At 35.5% G+C, this 16,779-nt stretch overlaps 1 protein-coding gene across 1 annotated transcript in view; it reads right to left on the bottom strand.

The window, feature by feature from the left end:
• Positions 1-343: 343 nt before the first annotated feature.
• The window catches only part of RASSF9 (Ras association domain family member 9), a 36,264-nt gene continuing 19,828 nt past the window's right edge, over positions 344-16,779 (bottom strand). Inside the window, exon 2 of the mRNA XM_005904890.3 lies at positions 344-5,381. Within this exon, the coding sequence (XP_005904952.1) occupies positions 4,121-5,381 (1,261 nt within the window). The 3' untranslated portion in view covers positions 344-4,120. The remainder of the gene's footprint in view (positions 5,382-16,779) is intronic.

Here is a 16,779-nt window from a genome sequence, read left to right as displayed (position 1 = left end):
AGTTTCCTTATTTTCCAAATCATTGAGTTATTTCCAAAATTAATTAAAATTATTGTTGTTTGAGAAATAAGGGTAATGACAAACTGAATAATAGCAGGGTAGATACGTACTTGAGTAGTTTGGTTTTTAACTGGACTTCATTATAGAAAGTAAGATAGCCGTCTAGTATCCATCTAGTATAAATCCCACCATCTAGTATAAAAGCGAGGACATTCTTTCATGATAAGTTGAAAACAAACATGTATGAAACCCAAAACAAAAGGTTTTGTTAGATCATTTTGCTCTATATTAATACTGTCATGAAACGATGCCTGATATTAACTTGTGCGAGTCAGCATGACAATTATATAATTTCAACTGAAAAACATTTATTTTTAATAGACAGATAACGCACCCCAAAAGGCAAACAATATCATACAAAAGTATACAACTATTCCTTTTATTATTCTGGACCAGTTACACTTGAAAAAATTGTATTTTGTACTTGTCACATCAAGTTATTAAACCAATCAGGTAGTATGAAAAGAAATAGCCTAATATTTAAAAGAAATCTGTATCATATTAAAAGGTATTCCTTTTGTCTCAAGAAAAATACATTTCAATTAAAATAATAATCCTACCTTGAAAAATTATAAAATGCAGCCACAGATATATATTTTGTCATGTACAGTAGATGTTTAAATAAATATAAAAATAAAATTTTAAGGGATTAAAATAGCTTCTACACACCAATGAAAGGCCATTTATTTATATTTTTAATGAAAAAGATAAAATAAAATAGTTAAGATATTTCAAAGTTATTTTGTGTGTCTACCACTTAAAACCTAGCTCTATGAAATATTTTTCATTAAATGCAGGGATGCAGTGAAAAACACCATAATTTAACCACTGAAGCTTTTATAAAGAAAATATTCCCATTGTTTGTAATCAGTAACTCTGTGAATTAAAAATAAAATAGAAAATAGTACGGTAACATTTTTTCATAATGACACTAAGACATAGTCTCTCTTCCAAAGGATTTATAAGTAGAATTGTTAATGTTTTAAGTTTGCTAAAATGCATATTTATATATAAAATGCACCAGTATTATTTACCATGTACAGAAATAACTTTTTTAAGTTATAATCTTCTAAAATTTAGCAATTCAATTTCAGAATTGAGTAGGGGCAAAGAGATTGATTAGAAGCAGTAAGGTTAACAAGACAGACAAGTAATAAGACAATAAAAATGTGTTGAGGGAGGGAAGTTAGATAAGTACATATATAAATATATGCTAAGCCAGAATATAAATGCTCCTTTATGAAAAATACACCTGATATAATTGTGGGTTCAGAGATAAATTATTACAATGGTTGAATAGAAAAACATGTTTCATAGCAAGAGATAACACATTGAAAAGCTTGAAATGGATGGTATTTCAGTATACAGCAGATGGAAGAAAAAAAGACATTTCAAGTGGGAGAATGAACAAGACACACTCTGAAAATCTGTCTTGTTACAGATTTTAGTCAGGGAAAAATAGTCAGGTTTTATTTGCTATTTCTAGCTTCATATAACAATTTCATAGTTAATCTGTTAGGTTATTCAAGAATTTATAAACATTTTATTTTAAAGCTTCTATAAATAACTAAAATACTAAAGTTTCTATCAAGTTCTAAATTTAGACTATACATTCTCATTTAATTTTGCATAGCTCAGTATCCAGAGATGAGGGCACTGCATTTTAGTATTTTTATTTGTATTAATATATTATTCTAAATTAGAGATTCACCATGGTGATTGATGATTTAATACTGTAATGAATCAAAGGCACAAATACATTTGTATAACAACAGAACAAATTGAAATTTTAATGTGATTTTAAAACTCAAAGGTCTTGCTTTCTGACAAAAGTTTTTAACATTATTTACTGAAAAAATAGAAGAATTAGCTCTTAGAATGCATCACTATGCTTAATTGTATAAAATCAAACATTGTATAAAATCAGGCAAAGTTTCTAAAATGCCATTATCTAACTAGTTCTATTTCTTATCAGATTTGGATTCAGATAATTAATCAAATTATATAGCAGGTAACAATGTTCTTCTCATTATTTTCTCACTAGAGAGTAATCCAAAGAGATTCAACGAGATTACTTTTGAAAAACAATACTACAACTGTTTTATCTTTGATGATGATCTTCTGAGTTTAATCCCCAGAAGAGAATAATAAATATGTCAATAGCTTTCCATAGTACTGAATGATTAATGAAATATTAGGCAAATAAACTTCCCTTTCTTAAATGACTATTTAATTACTTTCTTATTTCTTTCAAATTAAACCCATGTTTGTGTTATTACTTATTATCATACTTTCCCTACAGTGGAAATTCCTACTTTTCTTACCATGCAACTTCAGATAAGGCCTTCAGCAGAATCTTAGTATGAAAAAGGGTAACATTAGATACTCCCCAAAACTGAAATATTAAGAAAATTTTAAATATCTTCCCAAAGGTTGGCAAAATGTCTGGAGGATGGAGAAATTTTAAAAATATTAGGAGACTGAGTTAAAACATATAGTACAGTAAACATAAAGATAAAAAGGAAAGAAATGAGAAATACTGAGAATCTTAACTAATATCCACATATTCAAACTAAGTAAAATAATCTATTTACTCACATGTGAAGAAGATGTTAGCTAAAGGAAAAACAATTGCAGCTGTATTCATGCAATAGTACAACAAAACACTTTTTAATACAATTATGTAATGTGTTCAATAGCAAGAAATAAGGCAGGGAAAGAAGGAGATAAGAGAGAGAAAGAGAAAGAGAAAGAAAGGAACTTCCTAACTAAAACCAAGCCAAACCAAGCCTCTTCTGGCACTATAATGATTCTTAGTCAAGACAGAATCTAAATCATCTATTCAATTTGTTGGATATTTACTTTCATGCTTGAGAGTGGGATAGAGTAGAGCTCTTTTTTTTTTTTTTTTTCAGTTTGCACCTTAAATGAAGGACCATATAGACCATCTGAATTATAGTGTAGCAGAATAAAAGGATTTTGTTCACATGAGTTCCTATCTCTATTTTCAGAGGAAAAATACTAATATTTATGGATTTTTTTGTGTGTGCCAAGTTGCTTCAGTCGTGTCTGACCCTCTGTGACCCTATGAATGGTAGCCCTCCAAGTTCCTCTGTTCATGGGATTCTCCAGGCAAAAATACTGGAGTGGGTTGCCATGCCCTCCTCCAGGGGATACTTAAGGTACATGGAGTTCTACTTTACCCACACAAAGGACTCCAAGCTGCATCCCTTCACCTTTTTTAGATAAGGTATAATCAAACAGGACTATGACCCTGTGATTTTTCTCTGTGACTCACACCGTATCTCACTCAAGAATGAACCTGCATAGATGACTTGTTTGAGCTAAAGGTTTGCATATCAGATAGAGAAAGCACATAAATATCTATTAATTTTCAGCTTTTTTAGAAAAGTTGCTATTGTCTGCAAAACTTGGCTTTTCTTATTTATACCCCTGTCTGATCCACTGACGGTATTTGTACATGTTCCAGTAATGACCCTTCCATCTCCTCTTATCTAAACCTAAACAGGTAGAGGGATTCAGGAACTAACAGAGATGATATACATTCTAAATAGCAAAGAAATGAACAAGGATTTGAATTAATATAGTTATAATATAAGAGTTATCATATACTTTACAGATTATAAAATACCAATGATACAGTGTTGAAAACTCTATAACAATACATCTTAATTTTACTTGTTCACGTGTATAGTTTCAATATATTGATGCTAATATTAAGAACTAGTCTGAAGTTTGAATACATCACTTCTCATAGAAACAGACTATAATTCACATCAAATTATTTCTCTGTTATATACCTACAAGCTATTTTTGCTGCATTCCTAATAAACAGCTCATTGTTTGAACTTGTAATAATTAGATAACACTGGAACTCTTAAATCAAAACAAACCAACAAACAAACTTCTCTAGCTCTTACTAGCTACTGAATTCCTTAACATTATTTACATTTTTATCAAGAGTGGAATATTTAAATTTTCCTATTAAATTAAACAAACACAAACAATATTAAAGTAAGTCAGAGTGAAGCCATTTAAATTATGTTGACAACAGCACCACATCTCCTGCAGTTGTTTCCGAGTCCTGACTGTGGTTAGAGCTGATACCAGTGTCTGAGTCTGTGTCATTTGTATACATGTTAAATATTCTTTGAGTAAATGGAGAAACCACCCCATTGCTGGTGGGCACCTCAGATTCCTTTCCTCTGTTTTCCTTTAGCTGGCATTCATCTGCATTGCTGATATGAAGGGAATTGAACTCCTTGGCGAGGAGCTCATATTCCTTAGCTTTCATCTGAAGCAATGAGTCACTGTATTTAATCTCTTTCTGGATGCCACTCAAGTGAGAGTGGATTTTCAAACCAGCTTTCATGCTTTTCTCCAAATCACACTTAACACTCTCTAAATTAGAGCTTTCAAGTTCACTGGCAGCTGCCCCTTCTGCATCTTCATTTATCTCCATGCAAACACTTTTTACTTCTTTTTCTATTTCGGCAGAGAGCTTATCAATGAGCTTTCTGTAGTAGGTCAGTCGTTCCTCCAGCTGTACAATTCCATTACTTTCTCTCAGGTCCTCCAGCATCTGCCTTTCATCATATTCCAAGCCTAGCTTTTGCTCAACTTCACTGAAACTGGGCATCAAATATGCATCCTGGACATAATTTTCTCCATTATTTTCTACCCGATCAAGATGAAATTTAGCTTCACACTTTTCAATTTCCAGATCCAGCTCTTTCATTCTCTTCACTTGTTGATTAATAGTGTGATCCTGGGAAATAATCAGATGAACTAATGTCTCCATACTATCTCGCTCCTGGGAAACTGTGTCCTGCTTAATTTTAGCCAGTTTCCGGAAAGTTTTCCTGACTATTCTTTTTTGTTTATCTGGTGGTAATGTCTTCATGTAATTTGCCGGGCTGAGCTCCCACAGTTTTTCTGTGTTTTGCACTAATTTGGCTTCAGCTGTCCGCCACAAGGGAACTGGAAGAAAAGCATCTGCTTTAACCAAAACAAACTGCATATTAGGCTGCTCGTCTCCCCATGCTTTCCAAAGCTTCAGGATTCTAGTTAGGGGAGGAAGAACCCGTTCAGAGCCTCTCCATTTTTCTATGATGCAGTAATCACTGGGATTTCCCAGAAGAAATCGTTTCTCCCCAAATGTAGTCTCGTGTTCCTCAAGCAAAGCCTGGATGACGTCGGCAGAGGTGGTGCGTTTGGTTAGCCCACAGACAATCTTCTCTTCTTGGCAAACCCAAACCACAATTTCCTTCTCTTCTGAATCCATTTCTTTAGTTGGAGATCTAAAAGAAAAACAAAGTACATTATACTACTGTCATCACGTGTATAAACTCAGAAAGATGGTTTAATTTTAATACCCTCTCTAAATCTTACCCTTAGTGAGAGATGCATTTTGAGGTGAGACTAAATAAGAATCACACATTTTATGGTAATAAAGAAAATTTAAGACCATGAAAAATATCTTAGTTTTCTTTTTAACTCCTATTGGGCTCTGGAATAGGCAAATTGTTGTCAAAGATAATGGAGGCTATGTTATCTTTAGAAAGCCAGACACAATATAACTGCAGTTAGAATTACCAGAGTTAAGATAATAATCAGAGTGGTGATGAATAAGAGGTAGAATAAGACTATTCTGGGGCTTCTCAGGGCAGTGCTAGTGGTAAAGAACCTGCTTGCCAATGGAGGTGACCTAAGAGTTGCCGGTTCAATCCCTGGGTCAGGAAGATCGCTTGGAGGAGCACGTGGCAACCTACTCCAGTATTCTCACCTGGAGAATCCCATGGGCAGAGGAGCTACAGTTCATAGGGTCACGAAGAGTAGGACACAACTGAAGTGACCTAGCATGCACATACAAGACTATTTTGCTGGAGATGTAGGACTAGGGAATAATCATGGAAATGTAAATAGAATGTTAGTAGAGTAAAAGAATTGAAAATAGTCCATTATTGAAATTAGTGATTATTTCATCCTGCAAATATTTACTGTATGCCAACCATCTGCCAGATATGTCTGAAGATGCTAAAGATATAGCAATAAGCAAAGGAGACAAGGACATGGACATAAATGTGTAATTAAGATAAGATAGTGGTAAATGCTAGGAAGAGAATTAAAGAGGATGAAGTGATAGAGAATGACTTGGAAGAGAAGAGGTCTACTTTATTTAGAGAGCTCAGGAGAGATTTCTCTAAGAAGGTGACATGTGAATAGGAACAAAGTCACACAGTAGTGACAAAGTGAAGATTCAACCTAAGCAAAAAAGCTGACTGGAGTGTACTTTTAATTAATGCACTGTGAAAACAAGTTTATGAGTTTAATGGCTTAGACATGTGGATTAAATTGGAAGAAAAACCATAAACTACTTCTTAAAGAGGAACTTTATCACATAAATTAGCCTTTGATAGCAGTGGAACCACAGTGCCTCATTAGAGCACCCAACTGGTCAAGGAAGGACATTTCCCAATAGCCAGCCATGGAGAAAAGCATGTGGAAATGTATTACCTTCTATGCCTTTTTCTTATTAATCTTGTTCCTGCTTTCATACAGCAATAAAGGATTTTGACTTGCCTGGATGCCTCACTTAGCTGACAAAACTCTCATAAATATAAAAGCCCTACTGCTAACTCCTTAGAGTAATCCTTACATCCTGTTACATTTTCTAGATGGGAAACATCAGTTCTGGGTCTGTAGCTAAGGATGACACATGACTTATAAGCGCTTCAGCTCTACACTGCAGCTGTGAAGAAGACTGGAAAACAGGGATCAGGGAGTCTTTATGTACGCTAGAATAATAATGACATACATGAGAATTCCCCAGTTCTTCCATGATCCCTGCACTAATTGGGATTCTCTTGTTTTGGAAGGAGCAAGTGCTTATATGTTATGGCTTCCACTAGAGACCTGATAGTTTTCAGCTCATGTGGATGATATAACCCTAACAGTCATTATGCACAATCAAGAAAGATATTATTATTTCCATATTATATACGAGAAATTGAGTGCCTTTATTAACAGTTCACAAGCTAACTGGTTTCAAACACTTAAAAAAAAATTTGCTCTAAACGTCCTTTTATTTTCTTGACTCAATTATTCTCTAAATATTTTGAGGAATTTTTATTATCATCATTCAAACCAGGTAATTTTCGAAACTTCTGCCACTTGACTGAGCGTGTTTAAAAGTAATTACTATTCTTCATTGAATGTAGGCAGTAAATCTTCCATACCTAGTATAAGCCACATTATGTTTAATTCTACTTTGTAGCAGGCTTAGGATTTTGCAAATGATGTTTATTTTATAGTATGGCTCCAATCGAGTTTCTATTCACTCATTCATTTGACAAATATTTGCTGAGCATTTCTTCAGCGGTTGATACCATCATGGAAATGTGGATCACAGAAATATTTGTATGATTTATAAAACATTTGCTGTTTAGTTACTAAGTCATGTCAGCCTTTTTTACCACCCATGGACTGTAGCCCACCAGGCACCTATGTCCATGGGATTTCCCAGGCAAGAATACTGGAGTGGGTGATCATTTCCTTCTCCAGGGGATATTCCTGATCCAGGGATAGACTTGTCTTTTGCATCTCCTGCATTGGCAGGTGGATTCTTTTACCACTGAGTCCCCTGGGAAGCCCAATATGTAGTATACTGCACCTATAATTATGTAGTATGAAAGTGTGTTAGTTGCTCAGTCATGTCCCCATGGACTCTTTGTGACCCCATGGACTGTATGTAGCCTGCCAGGCTCCTCTGTCCATGGGATTTCCCAGGCAAGAATGCTGGAGTGGATTGCCATTTCCTCCTTCAGGGGATCCTGACCCAGGATTGGAACCCAGGTTTCCTGCATTGCAGGTGGATTCTTTACCATCTAAGCCACGTAGGAAGTCCTTATTATTATATACACAATATATACTACATAATTATTTACTATATATTATGACCTTTCCCATACATACTTTAGAAATTATATATGTATTTTACACTTTATTAAATTTGATATTATTGAATATATCCAAAGATTCTAATTAAGTATTGTTTTGTTTGGGATCCAGATTGATGGGAGAAATAGCAATAACCTCAGATATGCAGATGACACCACTCTTATGGCAGAAGGTGAAGAGGAACTGAAGAGCCTCTTGATGAAGGTGAAAGAGGAGAATGAAAAAGCTGGCTTAAACTCAACATTCAAAAAATTAAGATCATGGCATCCAATCCCATCACTTCTTGGCAAACAGATGGGGAAACAATGAAAACTGACAGATTTTATTTTCTTGGGCTCCAAAATCACTGCAGATGGCAACTGCAGCCACAAAATTAAAAGATGCTTGCTCTGTGACCAACCTAGACAGCATATTAAAAAGCAGAGACATTACTTTGCCAACAAAGGTCCATACAGTCAAAGCTACAGTTTTTCCAGTAGTCACATTCTTGGCTGGAGAATGCCATGGGCAGAGGGGCCTGGAAGGCTACAGTCCATGGGGTCATAAGAGTCAGACACGACTTAGTGGCTAAACCACCATCACCATGTTTGGATGTGAGAGTTGGACCATAAAGAAGGCTGAGCGCCGAAGAATTGATGCTTTTGAACTGTGGTGTTGGAGAAGACTCTTGAGAGTCCCTTGGACTGCAAGGAGTTACAACTAGTACATTCTGAAAGAGATCAGCCCTGGGATTTCTTTGGAAGGACTGATGCTAAAGCTGAAACTCCAGTACTGTGGCCACCTGATGCAAAGAGCATTAGAAAAGACCCGGTTGCTGGGAAAGACTGAAGCCTGGAGAAGGGGATGACAGAGGATGAGATGGTTGGATGGCATTACTGACTCAATGAACATGAGTTTGAGCAAGCTCCGGGAGATGGTGAAGGACAGGGAATCCTGTCCTTCTGCAGTCCACGGGGTCGCAAAGAGTCGGACATGACTGAGAGACTGAATAACAACAACATGCTCTGTTTATGTTTTCAAATAGTTTATAATCACAAAATAAGCTTAAAAATTATTTACGTATATAAAAGAAAATAAAAAACACTCATAGCACCACAGTATCCATTTTTATCTGATGCTTTAAATTCTTTTTTGCCTTCTGAAACATTAACAAGATTTATTTGTAAAGATTTTCAAAAAAGGAATAGTAGGAACAATACTTGATAGTTTAAAATATGATTTCATCTTAATTTTCACTAACAATTCATTTTCACTAATTCATTTTGAATTCAATAAATTATTTTAATGTATAGAATTTATTTATAAATTTATTTATGAATTTATAATTAGAAAAATTATAAATTTTTCTAATCTTCTGTCCTCATCACTGTAATACTGCAATATATATTATATATCTGACTCACATTTCTCACAAGATTGCTTCAAATATCAGATAAGAGAAAGAAGAAGAGTCCTTTGAAAATTGTGGAAAATGTACTGGGTAAATATAGGTTATTAACACTAATGGTAAAATTACTGTTATTATTACTTAATGCTGAGAAGGGTGTGGTATTATTCAGTAACGTTATTGAGCTTGCTACAGTAGTTAACAGTATTATTTTCAAAATATTTTCCAATCCATCCCACAATATTTTTTCACCTGTTTTTAGCTTGTCAGTATTTTTGCATGTACACTTCCAATATAACACAACTGTTTATCTAATTAAAGATGTTTAAAAGGATCATTAGTATAATATTTGGATCACAGATGAGCTGAAAATCCTTTTAATCTTTCTCTGATTTATAACTCTTTGATTTTAACACTGTGGTAATAAAGTTTATTATACTGAAAATAATCTATACATATATTTATATTTCACCTGACTACTCTTCCATAACTATTTCATTATTCAGTTTTTTCCTTTTAGATTATCTTCTTCAGATAATTAAGAAAATGTATATGCCAAATGAAACTATTCAGCAACATGTGTTAGCCTCACAGGTACTTTTCCAGATTTATTCTGAAATAGAGTGAAAATTATATTTGAGAATTTTTGCATTCACCCTGTATTCAATCATGAACTTAAAAATGTCTCCACTGATAATTAGTTTTAATACCACAGAACACACAGAATTAAGATGAGTTGGCTTGGAATTATATATGCAAATTCATACAACTAAACATTTCTTCAACAAGTTTCCATTGAGAAACTATGGTGCATAAAGCAGTAGGGAATAAATCAACTATTTAAATCTGGAAATCTTAAGTATTAAATAAGACATTTTAATGTCAAATTGAAGATCCACAACATAAGTATTTACCGAAAAAGGATTAAGTGTGAAGGCAGAGAAAAATAAAGATAAATAGATAATATTTGGCTATCTTTAAGTTGTACAAAAAAAAAAGAACTTGGGGCCCAGGAGAATAATTCAAAAAATGACATTTCTTCCTAGTATGGTAGACATTGAAGTTTAATTGAAATTTGATATATAAAATTTATCAGGACAAATATTACATATTGTGCCCTACTTAAAAAAAAATAAGAATCATTAAAATGAGAAATTATTAAGAATAATTACATTATAAGATATGCTAAAACCCAGTATATGTAAACTAGCAATCCATGGTATTTATAAAAAATATTTAGATCTCTGAATGCATTTTTCCAAAGAATCTACATTATAACTTTTTATTTCCTAGGCCAGCCTGGAAGTATGATACTAACATAATCTAGCTGCCATATATAGGAGTGATTCTAAGTGAAATGCTCTTATTGCTCAACTCTGCAGAATCATATTCCATGCTTGGAAATCAAAAGTTATACTTTTATCAGTTTCAAGCAATTGATGGAACCTCTGTCTGCAAACAGTGATGGAAGTCTCCAACAGATTGCAGGGTACAGACCTGTGAAGCTTTACGAGCATGTTGGACATATCTCTTAGTGTTGCCTCATTGCCCAAAGACTCTTCTGTTTCTTTTTATTACCATTGCTTATTATGTAAACTGAAGGCTCTCCTTCTAAACCAGTGGTTCTCTACCAGCAGTGATTTTGCCTGAAATGTGTGGGGACATTTCAGGTTTTCACATTAGGGTCTGGGGATGCTAGGAGCATGGGAATGATCTAGCCTAAAATGTCAACAGTGGTGCTGTTGAAGAACCATGTATGCATACATGCGTGGGCTCATTGCTTAGTCATGTCCGACTCTTTGTAACCCGGGGACAGTAGTTCACTAGGCTGCTCTGTCCATGGGATTGTCCAGGCAAGAATATGGAGTGGGTTGCCATTTACTCCTCCAGGGGATCTTCCCCACCCAGGGATTGAATCTGCATCCCTTGATCCCTTGTGGCTCCTGAATTGCAGGTGGATTCTTTACTGATGACTCACAGAGGAAGCCCGTTGAGGAATCTTGATCCATATATACAACAAAATATACTTTCATCACAGCTTTGTCTATTCTGTTTTTTCTTACATCTTGTGGAGAATCTAACAGTAAAATATATTAAAACAAAAATAACAAATAAGTGAGACATTTCCTAAATAAGTGATGCAAGTTGGCATTCTACTTAATGGATTGCCAATGGAACTTTTTCTCCTTTCACCCTCATGGCCAGTATTTATGATTATTATTATTAATCCTGTCCAACTGGACTTCCCTCTGTTAGTCCCAGAACTGGTCCTAAAGAATACTGATAGCTGCATTAAGATGCTATAGAAACACAAGTATTCAGAATAGGATTAATTTTAGTTCAGGGGAAAAACAAACAAACTTGCATTCATAGATTTCATTAAGAAATAGTAAATCTTCCTTCTTCATTAAGAAATAGCATTTGAATATCTGACCATTAAATGGGGAATGGACAGTAGGAAGAAAAGATGTGGGGATGAAATGACAGGATAGAAGTGGCCAAGGAGACTAGGGCAGTGCCAGAGGCATGGAGAGGGTTGGAAGTCAACAGAAAGGGTTTCATTGTATTTCTCCCTTGCTCTTTCTTTGCAAGTTTATTCTGCCCTGTGACAGAGTGGACAATCAAAGACCAGAATTAGGAATGAAGGTTTTGAGACACCTTCAGTTTAGGAGAAGAAGTAGTTAAGATAATATCTGCATCCTTTACAGGACCAAAGGGAAATTCCCAGAGATAACCAAGGGAAGTGAGAAAAATAAATAAATAAATAAATCTATCACTTAGTTAAGGTTGTGGACAGTACAGGCATGTATGACATGCCTAGACAAGTTAGAAAGTATCTTTAAAAATACCTTAGCAATAAAACTACACTGAATATAACATTTTCTTGCTTTGGTTATTCAAAGGCACCCTGGAATATAATATTGTCTTGAAGTCACATTATTCAAATGAATTGGAATACAATACTGTATTTTTATTTTATTTTATTTTTTAGATCTAAACCAATTTTTTAAATTTTTATTTTATTTTTAAACTTTACAATATTGTATTGGTTTTGCCAAATATTAAAATGAATCTGCCACAGGTATACATGTGTTCCCCATCCTGAACCCTCCTCCCTCCTCCCTCCCCATACCATCCCTCTGGGTCGTCCCAGTGCACCAGCCCCAAGCATCCAGTATCCTGCATCAAACCTGGACTGGCGACTCGTTCCATATATGATATTATACATATTTCAATGCCATTCTCCCAAATCATCCCACCCTCTCCCTCTCCCACAGAGTCCAAAAGACTGTTCTATACATCAGTGTCTCTTTTGCTGTCTCGTATACAGGGTTATTGTTACCATCTTTCTAACTTCCATATATATGCGTTAGTATACTGTATTGGTGTTTTTCTTTCTGGCTTACTTCACTCTGTATAATAGGCTCCAGTTTCATCCACTTCATTAGAACTGATTCAAATGTATTCTTTTTAATGGCTGAGTAATATCCCATTGTGTATATGTACCACAGCTTTCTTATCCATTCATCTGTTGATGGATATCTAGGTTGCTTCCATGTCCTGGCTATTATAAACAGTGCTGCGATGAACATTGGGGTACATGTGTCTCTTTCAATTCTGGTTTCCTCAGTATGTATGCCCAGCAGTGGGATTGCTGGATCATAAGGCAGTTCTAGTTCCAGTTTTTTAAGGAATCTCCACACTGTTCTCCATAGTGGCTGTACTAGTTTGCATTCCCACCAACAGTGTAAGATGGTTCCCTTTTCTCCACACCCTCTCCAGCATTTATTGCTTGTAGACTTTTGGATCACAGCCATTCTGACTGGTGTGAAATGGTACCTCACAGTGGTTTTGATTTGCATTTCTCTGATAATGAGTGATGTTGAGCATCTTTTCATGTGTTTGTTAGCCATCTGTATGTCTTCTTTGGAGAAATGTCTATTTAGTTCTTTGGCCTATTTTTTGATTGGGTCATTTATTTTTCTGGAATTGAGCTGCAGGAGTTGCTCGTACATTTTTGAGATTAGTTGTTTGTCAGTTGCTTCATTTGCTATTATTTTCTCCCATTCTGAAGGCTGTCAATACTGTATTTTTAAAAATCTGATTATTTGTGCTTTTCTGATTGCTGAATACAAAACAAAGGTTGCTATTATTCTAAATTTTATCAGACTTTTGGCCAAACTAAGATATTGTCTTAGTATTTTTTTTACATGCAGTTCAAATTAAATGAATGCTTTCCAAACTTCTAATTCTATAGAAAAGTAGGAATAATCTCCTTAATATTTCCTAACACATAGTAAAATTAATTCCCTTTGAAATTTTGATTAAACCTCAAAATATATTTAAACTCCTCAAAAGACATTTATTTTTCCCTGATATCATCATGCAGTTCAAAGCCATAGCAAGGACCACAATCAGAATTAATATAACATATGTTATTCATTTATGTATCCTGTAATAAAAATAAGAGTACAGAGGAAAAAAAAAATACATGTTGCACTGAATTCTGATTCAGCACAGAGAACAGACTTCAATGCCTCCTAATAGTAAGATTTTTCCATGGAAAACATAGATGCCTGTAGAATTAAAAAAATCCTTCTTATGAAGTCTGTTCTCAAAATATCTTGACCAAATAAACTATCACAGGGAATTAGGTCCAGTCTATAGAACTCTTTAGTGTATAACCCACTACATGTGGCACTCATATTTAAAACAAGTCAGTAAATAACACTTGGAGACAGACTAACTCAACAATGCAAGATTCAGAACTAAAGATTAGGAATGGCAGCTATAATACAGTAACAAAAGAAATTCAATTTCAGGATATTTATCTCAGGCTCAAATCTAAAATTACCTTGTAGAAGTTTACATTGTCTTGAATAAAAGCATATAATTAATTAAAGAATAAAGATCAGATCAGATCAGTTGCTCAGTCGTGTCTGACTCTTTGCAACCCCATGAATCGCAGCATGCCAGGCCTCCCTGTCCATCACCAACTCATGGAGTTCACTCAGACTCATGCCCATTGAGTCAGTGATGCCATCTAGCCATCTCATCCTCTGTCGTCCCCTTCTCCTCCTGCCCACAATCCCTCCCAGCATCAGAGTCTTTTCCAATGAGTCAACTCTTCGCATGAGGTGGCCAAAGGACTGGAGTTTCAGCTTTAGCATCAGTCCTTCCAAAGAAATCCCAGGGTTGATCTCCTTCAGAATGCACTGGTTGGATCTCCTTGCAGTCCAAGGGACTCTCAAGAGTCTTCTCCAACACCACAGTTCAAAAGCATCAATTCTTCGGTGCTCAGCCTTCTTCACAGTCCAACTCACATCCATACATGACCACTGGAAAAACCATAGCCCTGACTAGATGAACCTTTGTTGGTTCTGCTTTTGAGTGTCTCTGCTTTTGAATATGCTATCTAGGTTGGTCATAACTTTCCTTCCAAGGAGTAAGCGTCTTTTAATTTCATGGCTGCAGTCACCATCTGTAGTGATTTTGGAGCCCAGAAAAATAAAGTCTGACTCTGTTTCCACTGTTTCCCCATCTATTTCCCATGAAGTGATGGGACCAGATGCCATGATCTTCATTTTCTGAATGTTGAGCTTTAAGCCAACTTTTTCACTCTCCACTTTCACTTTCATCAAGAGGCTTTTGAGTTCCTCTTCACTTTCTGCCATAAGGGTGGTGTCATCTGCATATCTGAGGTTATGATATTTCTCCCGGCAATCTTGATTCCAGCTTGTGTTTCTTCCAGCCCTGCCTTTCTCATGATGTACTCTGCATATAAGTTAAATAAACAGGGTGACAATATACAGCCTTGACGAACTCCTTTTCCTATTTGGAACCAGTCTGTTGTTCCATGTCCAGTTCTAACTGTTGCTTCCTGACCTGCATACAAATTTCTCAAGAGGCAGGTCAGGTGGTCTGGTATTTCCATCTCTTTCAGAATTTTCCACAGTTTATTGTGATCCACACAGTCAAAGGCTTTGGCATAGTCAATAAAGCAGAAATAGATGCTTTTCTGGAACTCTCTTGCTTTTTCCATGATCCAGCAGATGTTGGCAATTTGATCTCTGGTTCCTCTGCCTTTTCTAAAACCAGCTTGAACATCAGGAAATCCACAGTTCACATACTGCTGAAGCCTGGCTTGGAGAATTTTGAGCATTACTTTACTAGTGTGTGAGATGAGTGCAATTGTTTGGTAGTTTGAGCATTCTTTGGCATTGCCTTTCTTTGGGATTGGAATGAAAACTGACCTTTTCCAGTCCTGTGGCCACTGCTGAGTTTTCCAAATTTGCTGGCATATTGAGTGCAGCACTTTTACAGCATCATCTTTCAGGATTTGGAATAGCTCAACTGGAATTCCATCACCTCCACCAGCTTTGTTCATAGTGACGCTTTCTAAGGCCCACTTGACTTCACATTCCAGGATGTCTGTCTCTAGGTCAGTGATCACACCATCATGATTATCTGGGTCGTGAAGATATTTTTTGTACAGTTCTTCGTGTATTCTTGCCATTTCTTCTTAATATCTTCTGCTTCTGTTAGGTCCATACCATTTCTGTCCTTTATTGAGCCCATCTTTGCATGAAATGTTCCTTTGGTATCTCTGATTTTCTTGAAGAGATCTCTAGTCTTTCCCATTCTATTGTTTTCCTCTATTTTTTTGCATTGATCACTGAAGAAGGCTTTCTTGTCTCTTCTTGCTATTCTTTGGAACTCTGCATTCAGATGTTTATATCTTTCCTTTTCTCCTGTGCTTTTCGCTTCTCTTCTTTTCACAGCTATTTGTAAGGCCTCCCCAGATAGCCATTTTGCTTTTTTGCATTTCTTTTCCATGGGGACGGTCTTGATCCCTGTCTCCTGTACAATGTCACGAACCTCATCCCATAGTTCATCAGGCACTGTATCTATCAGATCTAGGCCCTTAAATCTATTTCTCACTTCCACTGTATAATCATAAGGGATTTGATTTAGGTCATACCTGAATGGTCTAGTGGTTTTCCCTACTTTCTTCAATTTAAGTCTGAATTTGGCAATAAGGAGTTCATGGTCTGAGCCACAGTCAGCTCCTGGTCTTGTTTTTGCTGACTGTATAGAGCTTCTCCATCTTTGGCTGCAAAGAATATAATCAATCTGATTTCGGTGTTGACCATCTGGTGATGTCCATGTATAGAGTCTTCTCCTGTGTTGTTGGAAGAGGGTGTTTGTTATGACCAGAATAAAGAATAATTATAGGTGAAGATAAAGGGCAAGTTTATTAAATCACATTCCATACCAAAGATTATAAACTGGTATTTTAACTTACAAACCCAGCTCTACAAATTATGAAGTTTAAAATACTGAGGAATGCC

Source organism: Bos mutus, chromosome 5, assembly GCF_027580195.1.
Source record: "Bos mutus isolate GX-2022 chromosome 5, NWIPB_WYAK_1.1, whole genome shotgun sequence".
NCBI lineage: Eukaryota > Metazoa > Chordata > Mammalia > Artiodactyla > Bovidae > Bos > Bos mutus.
This window is presented reverse-complemented; position numbering and strand designations above follow the sequence as displayed.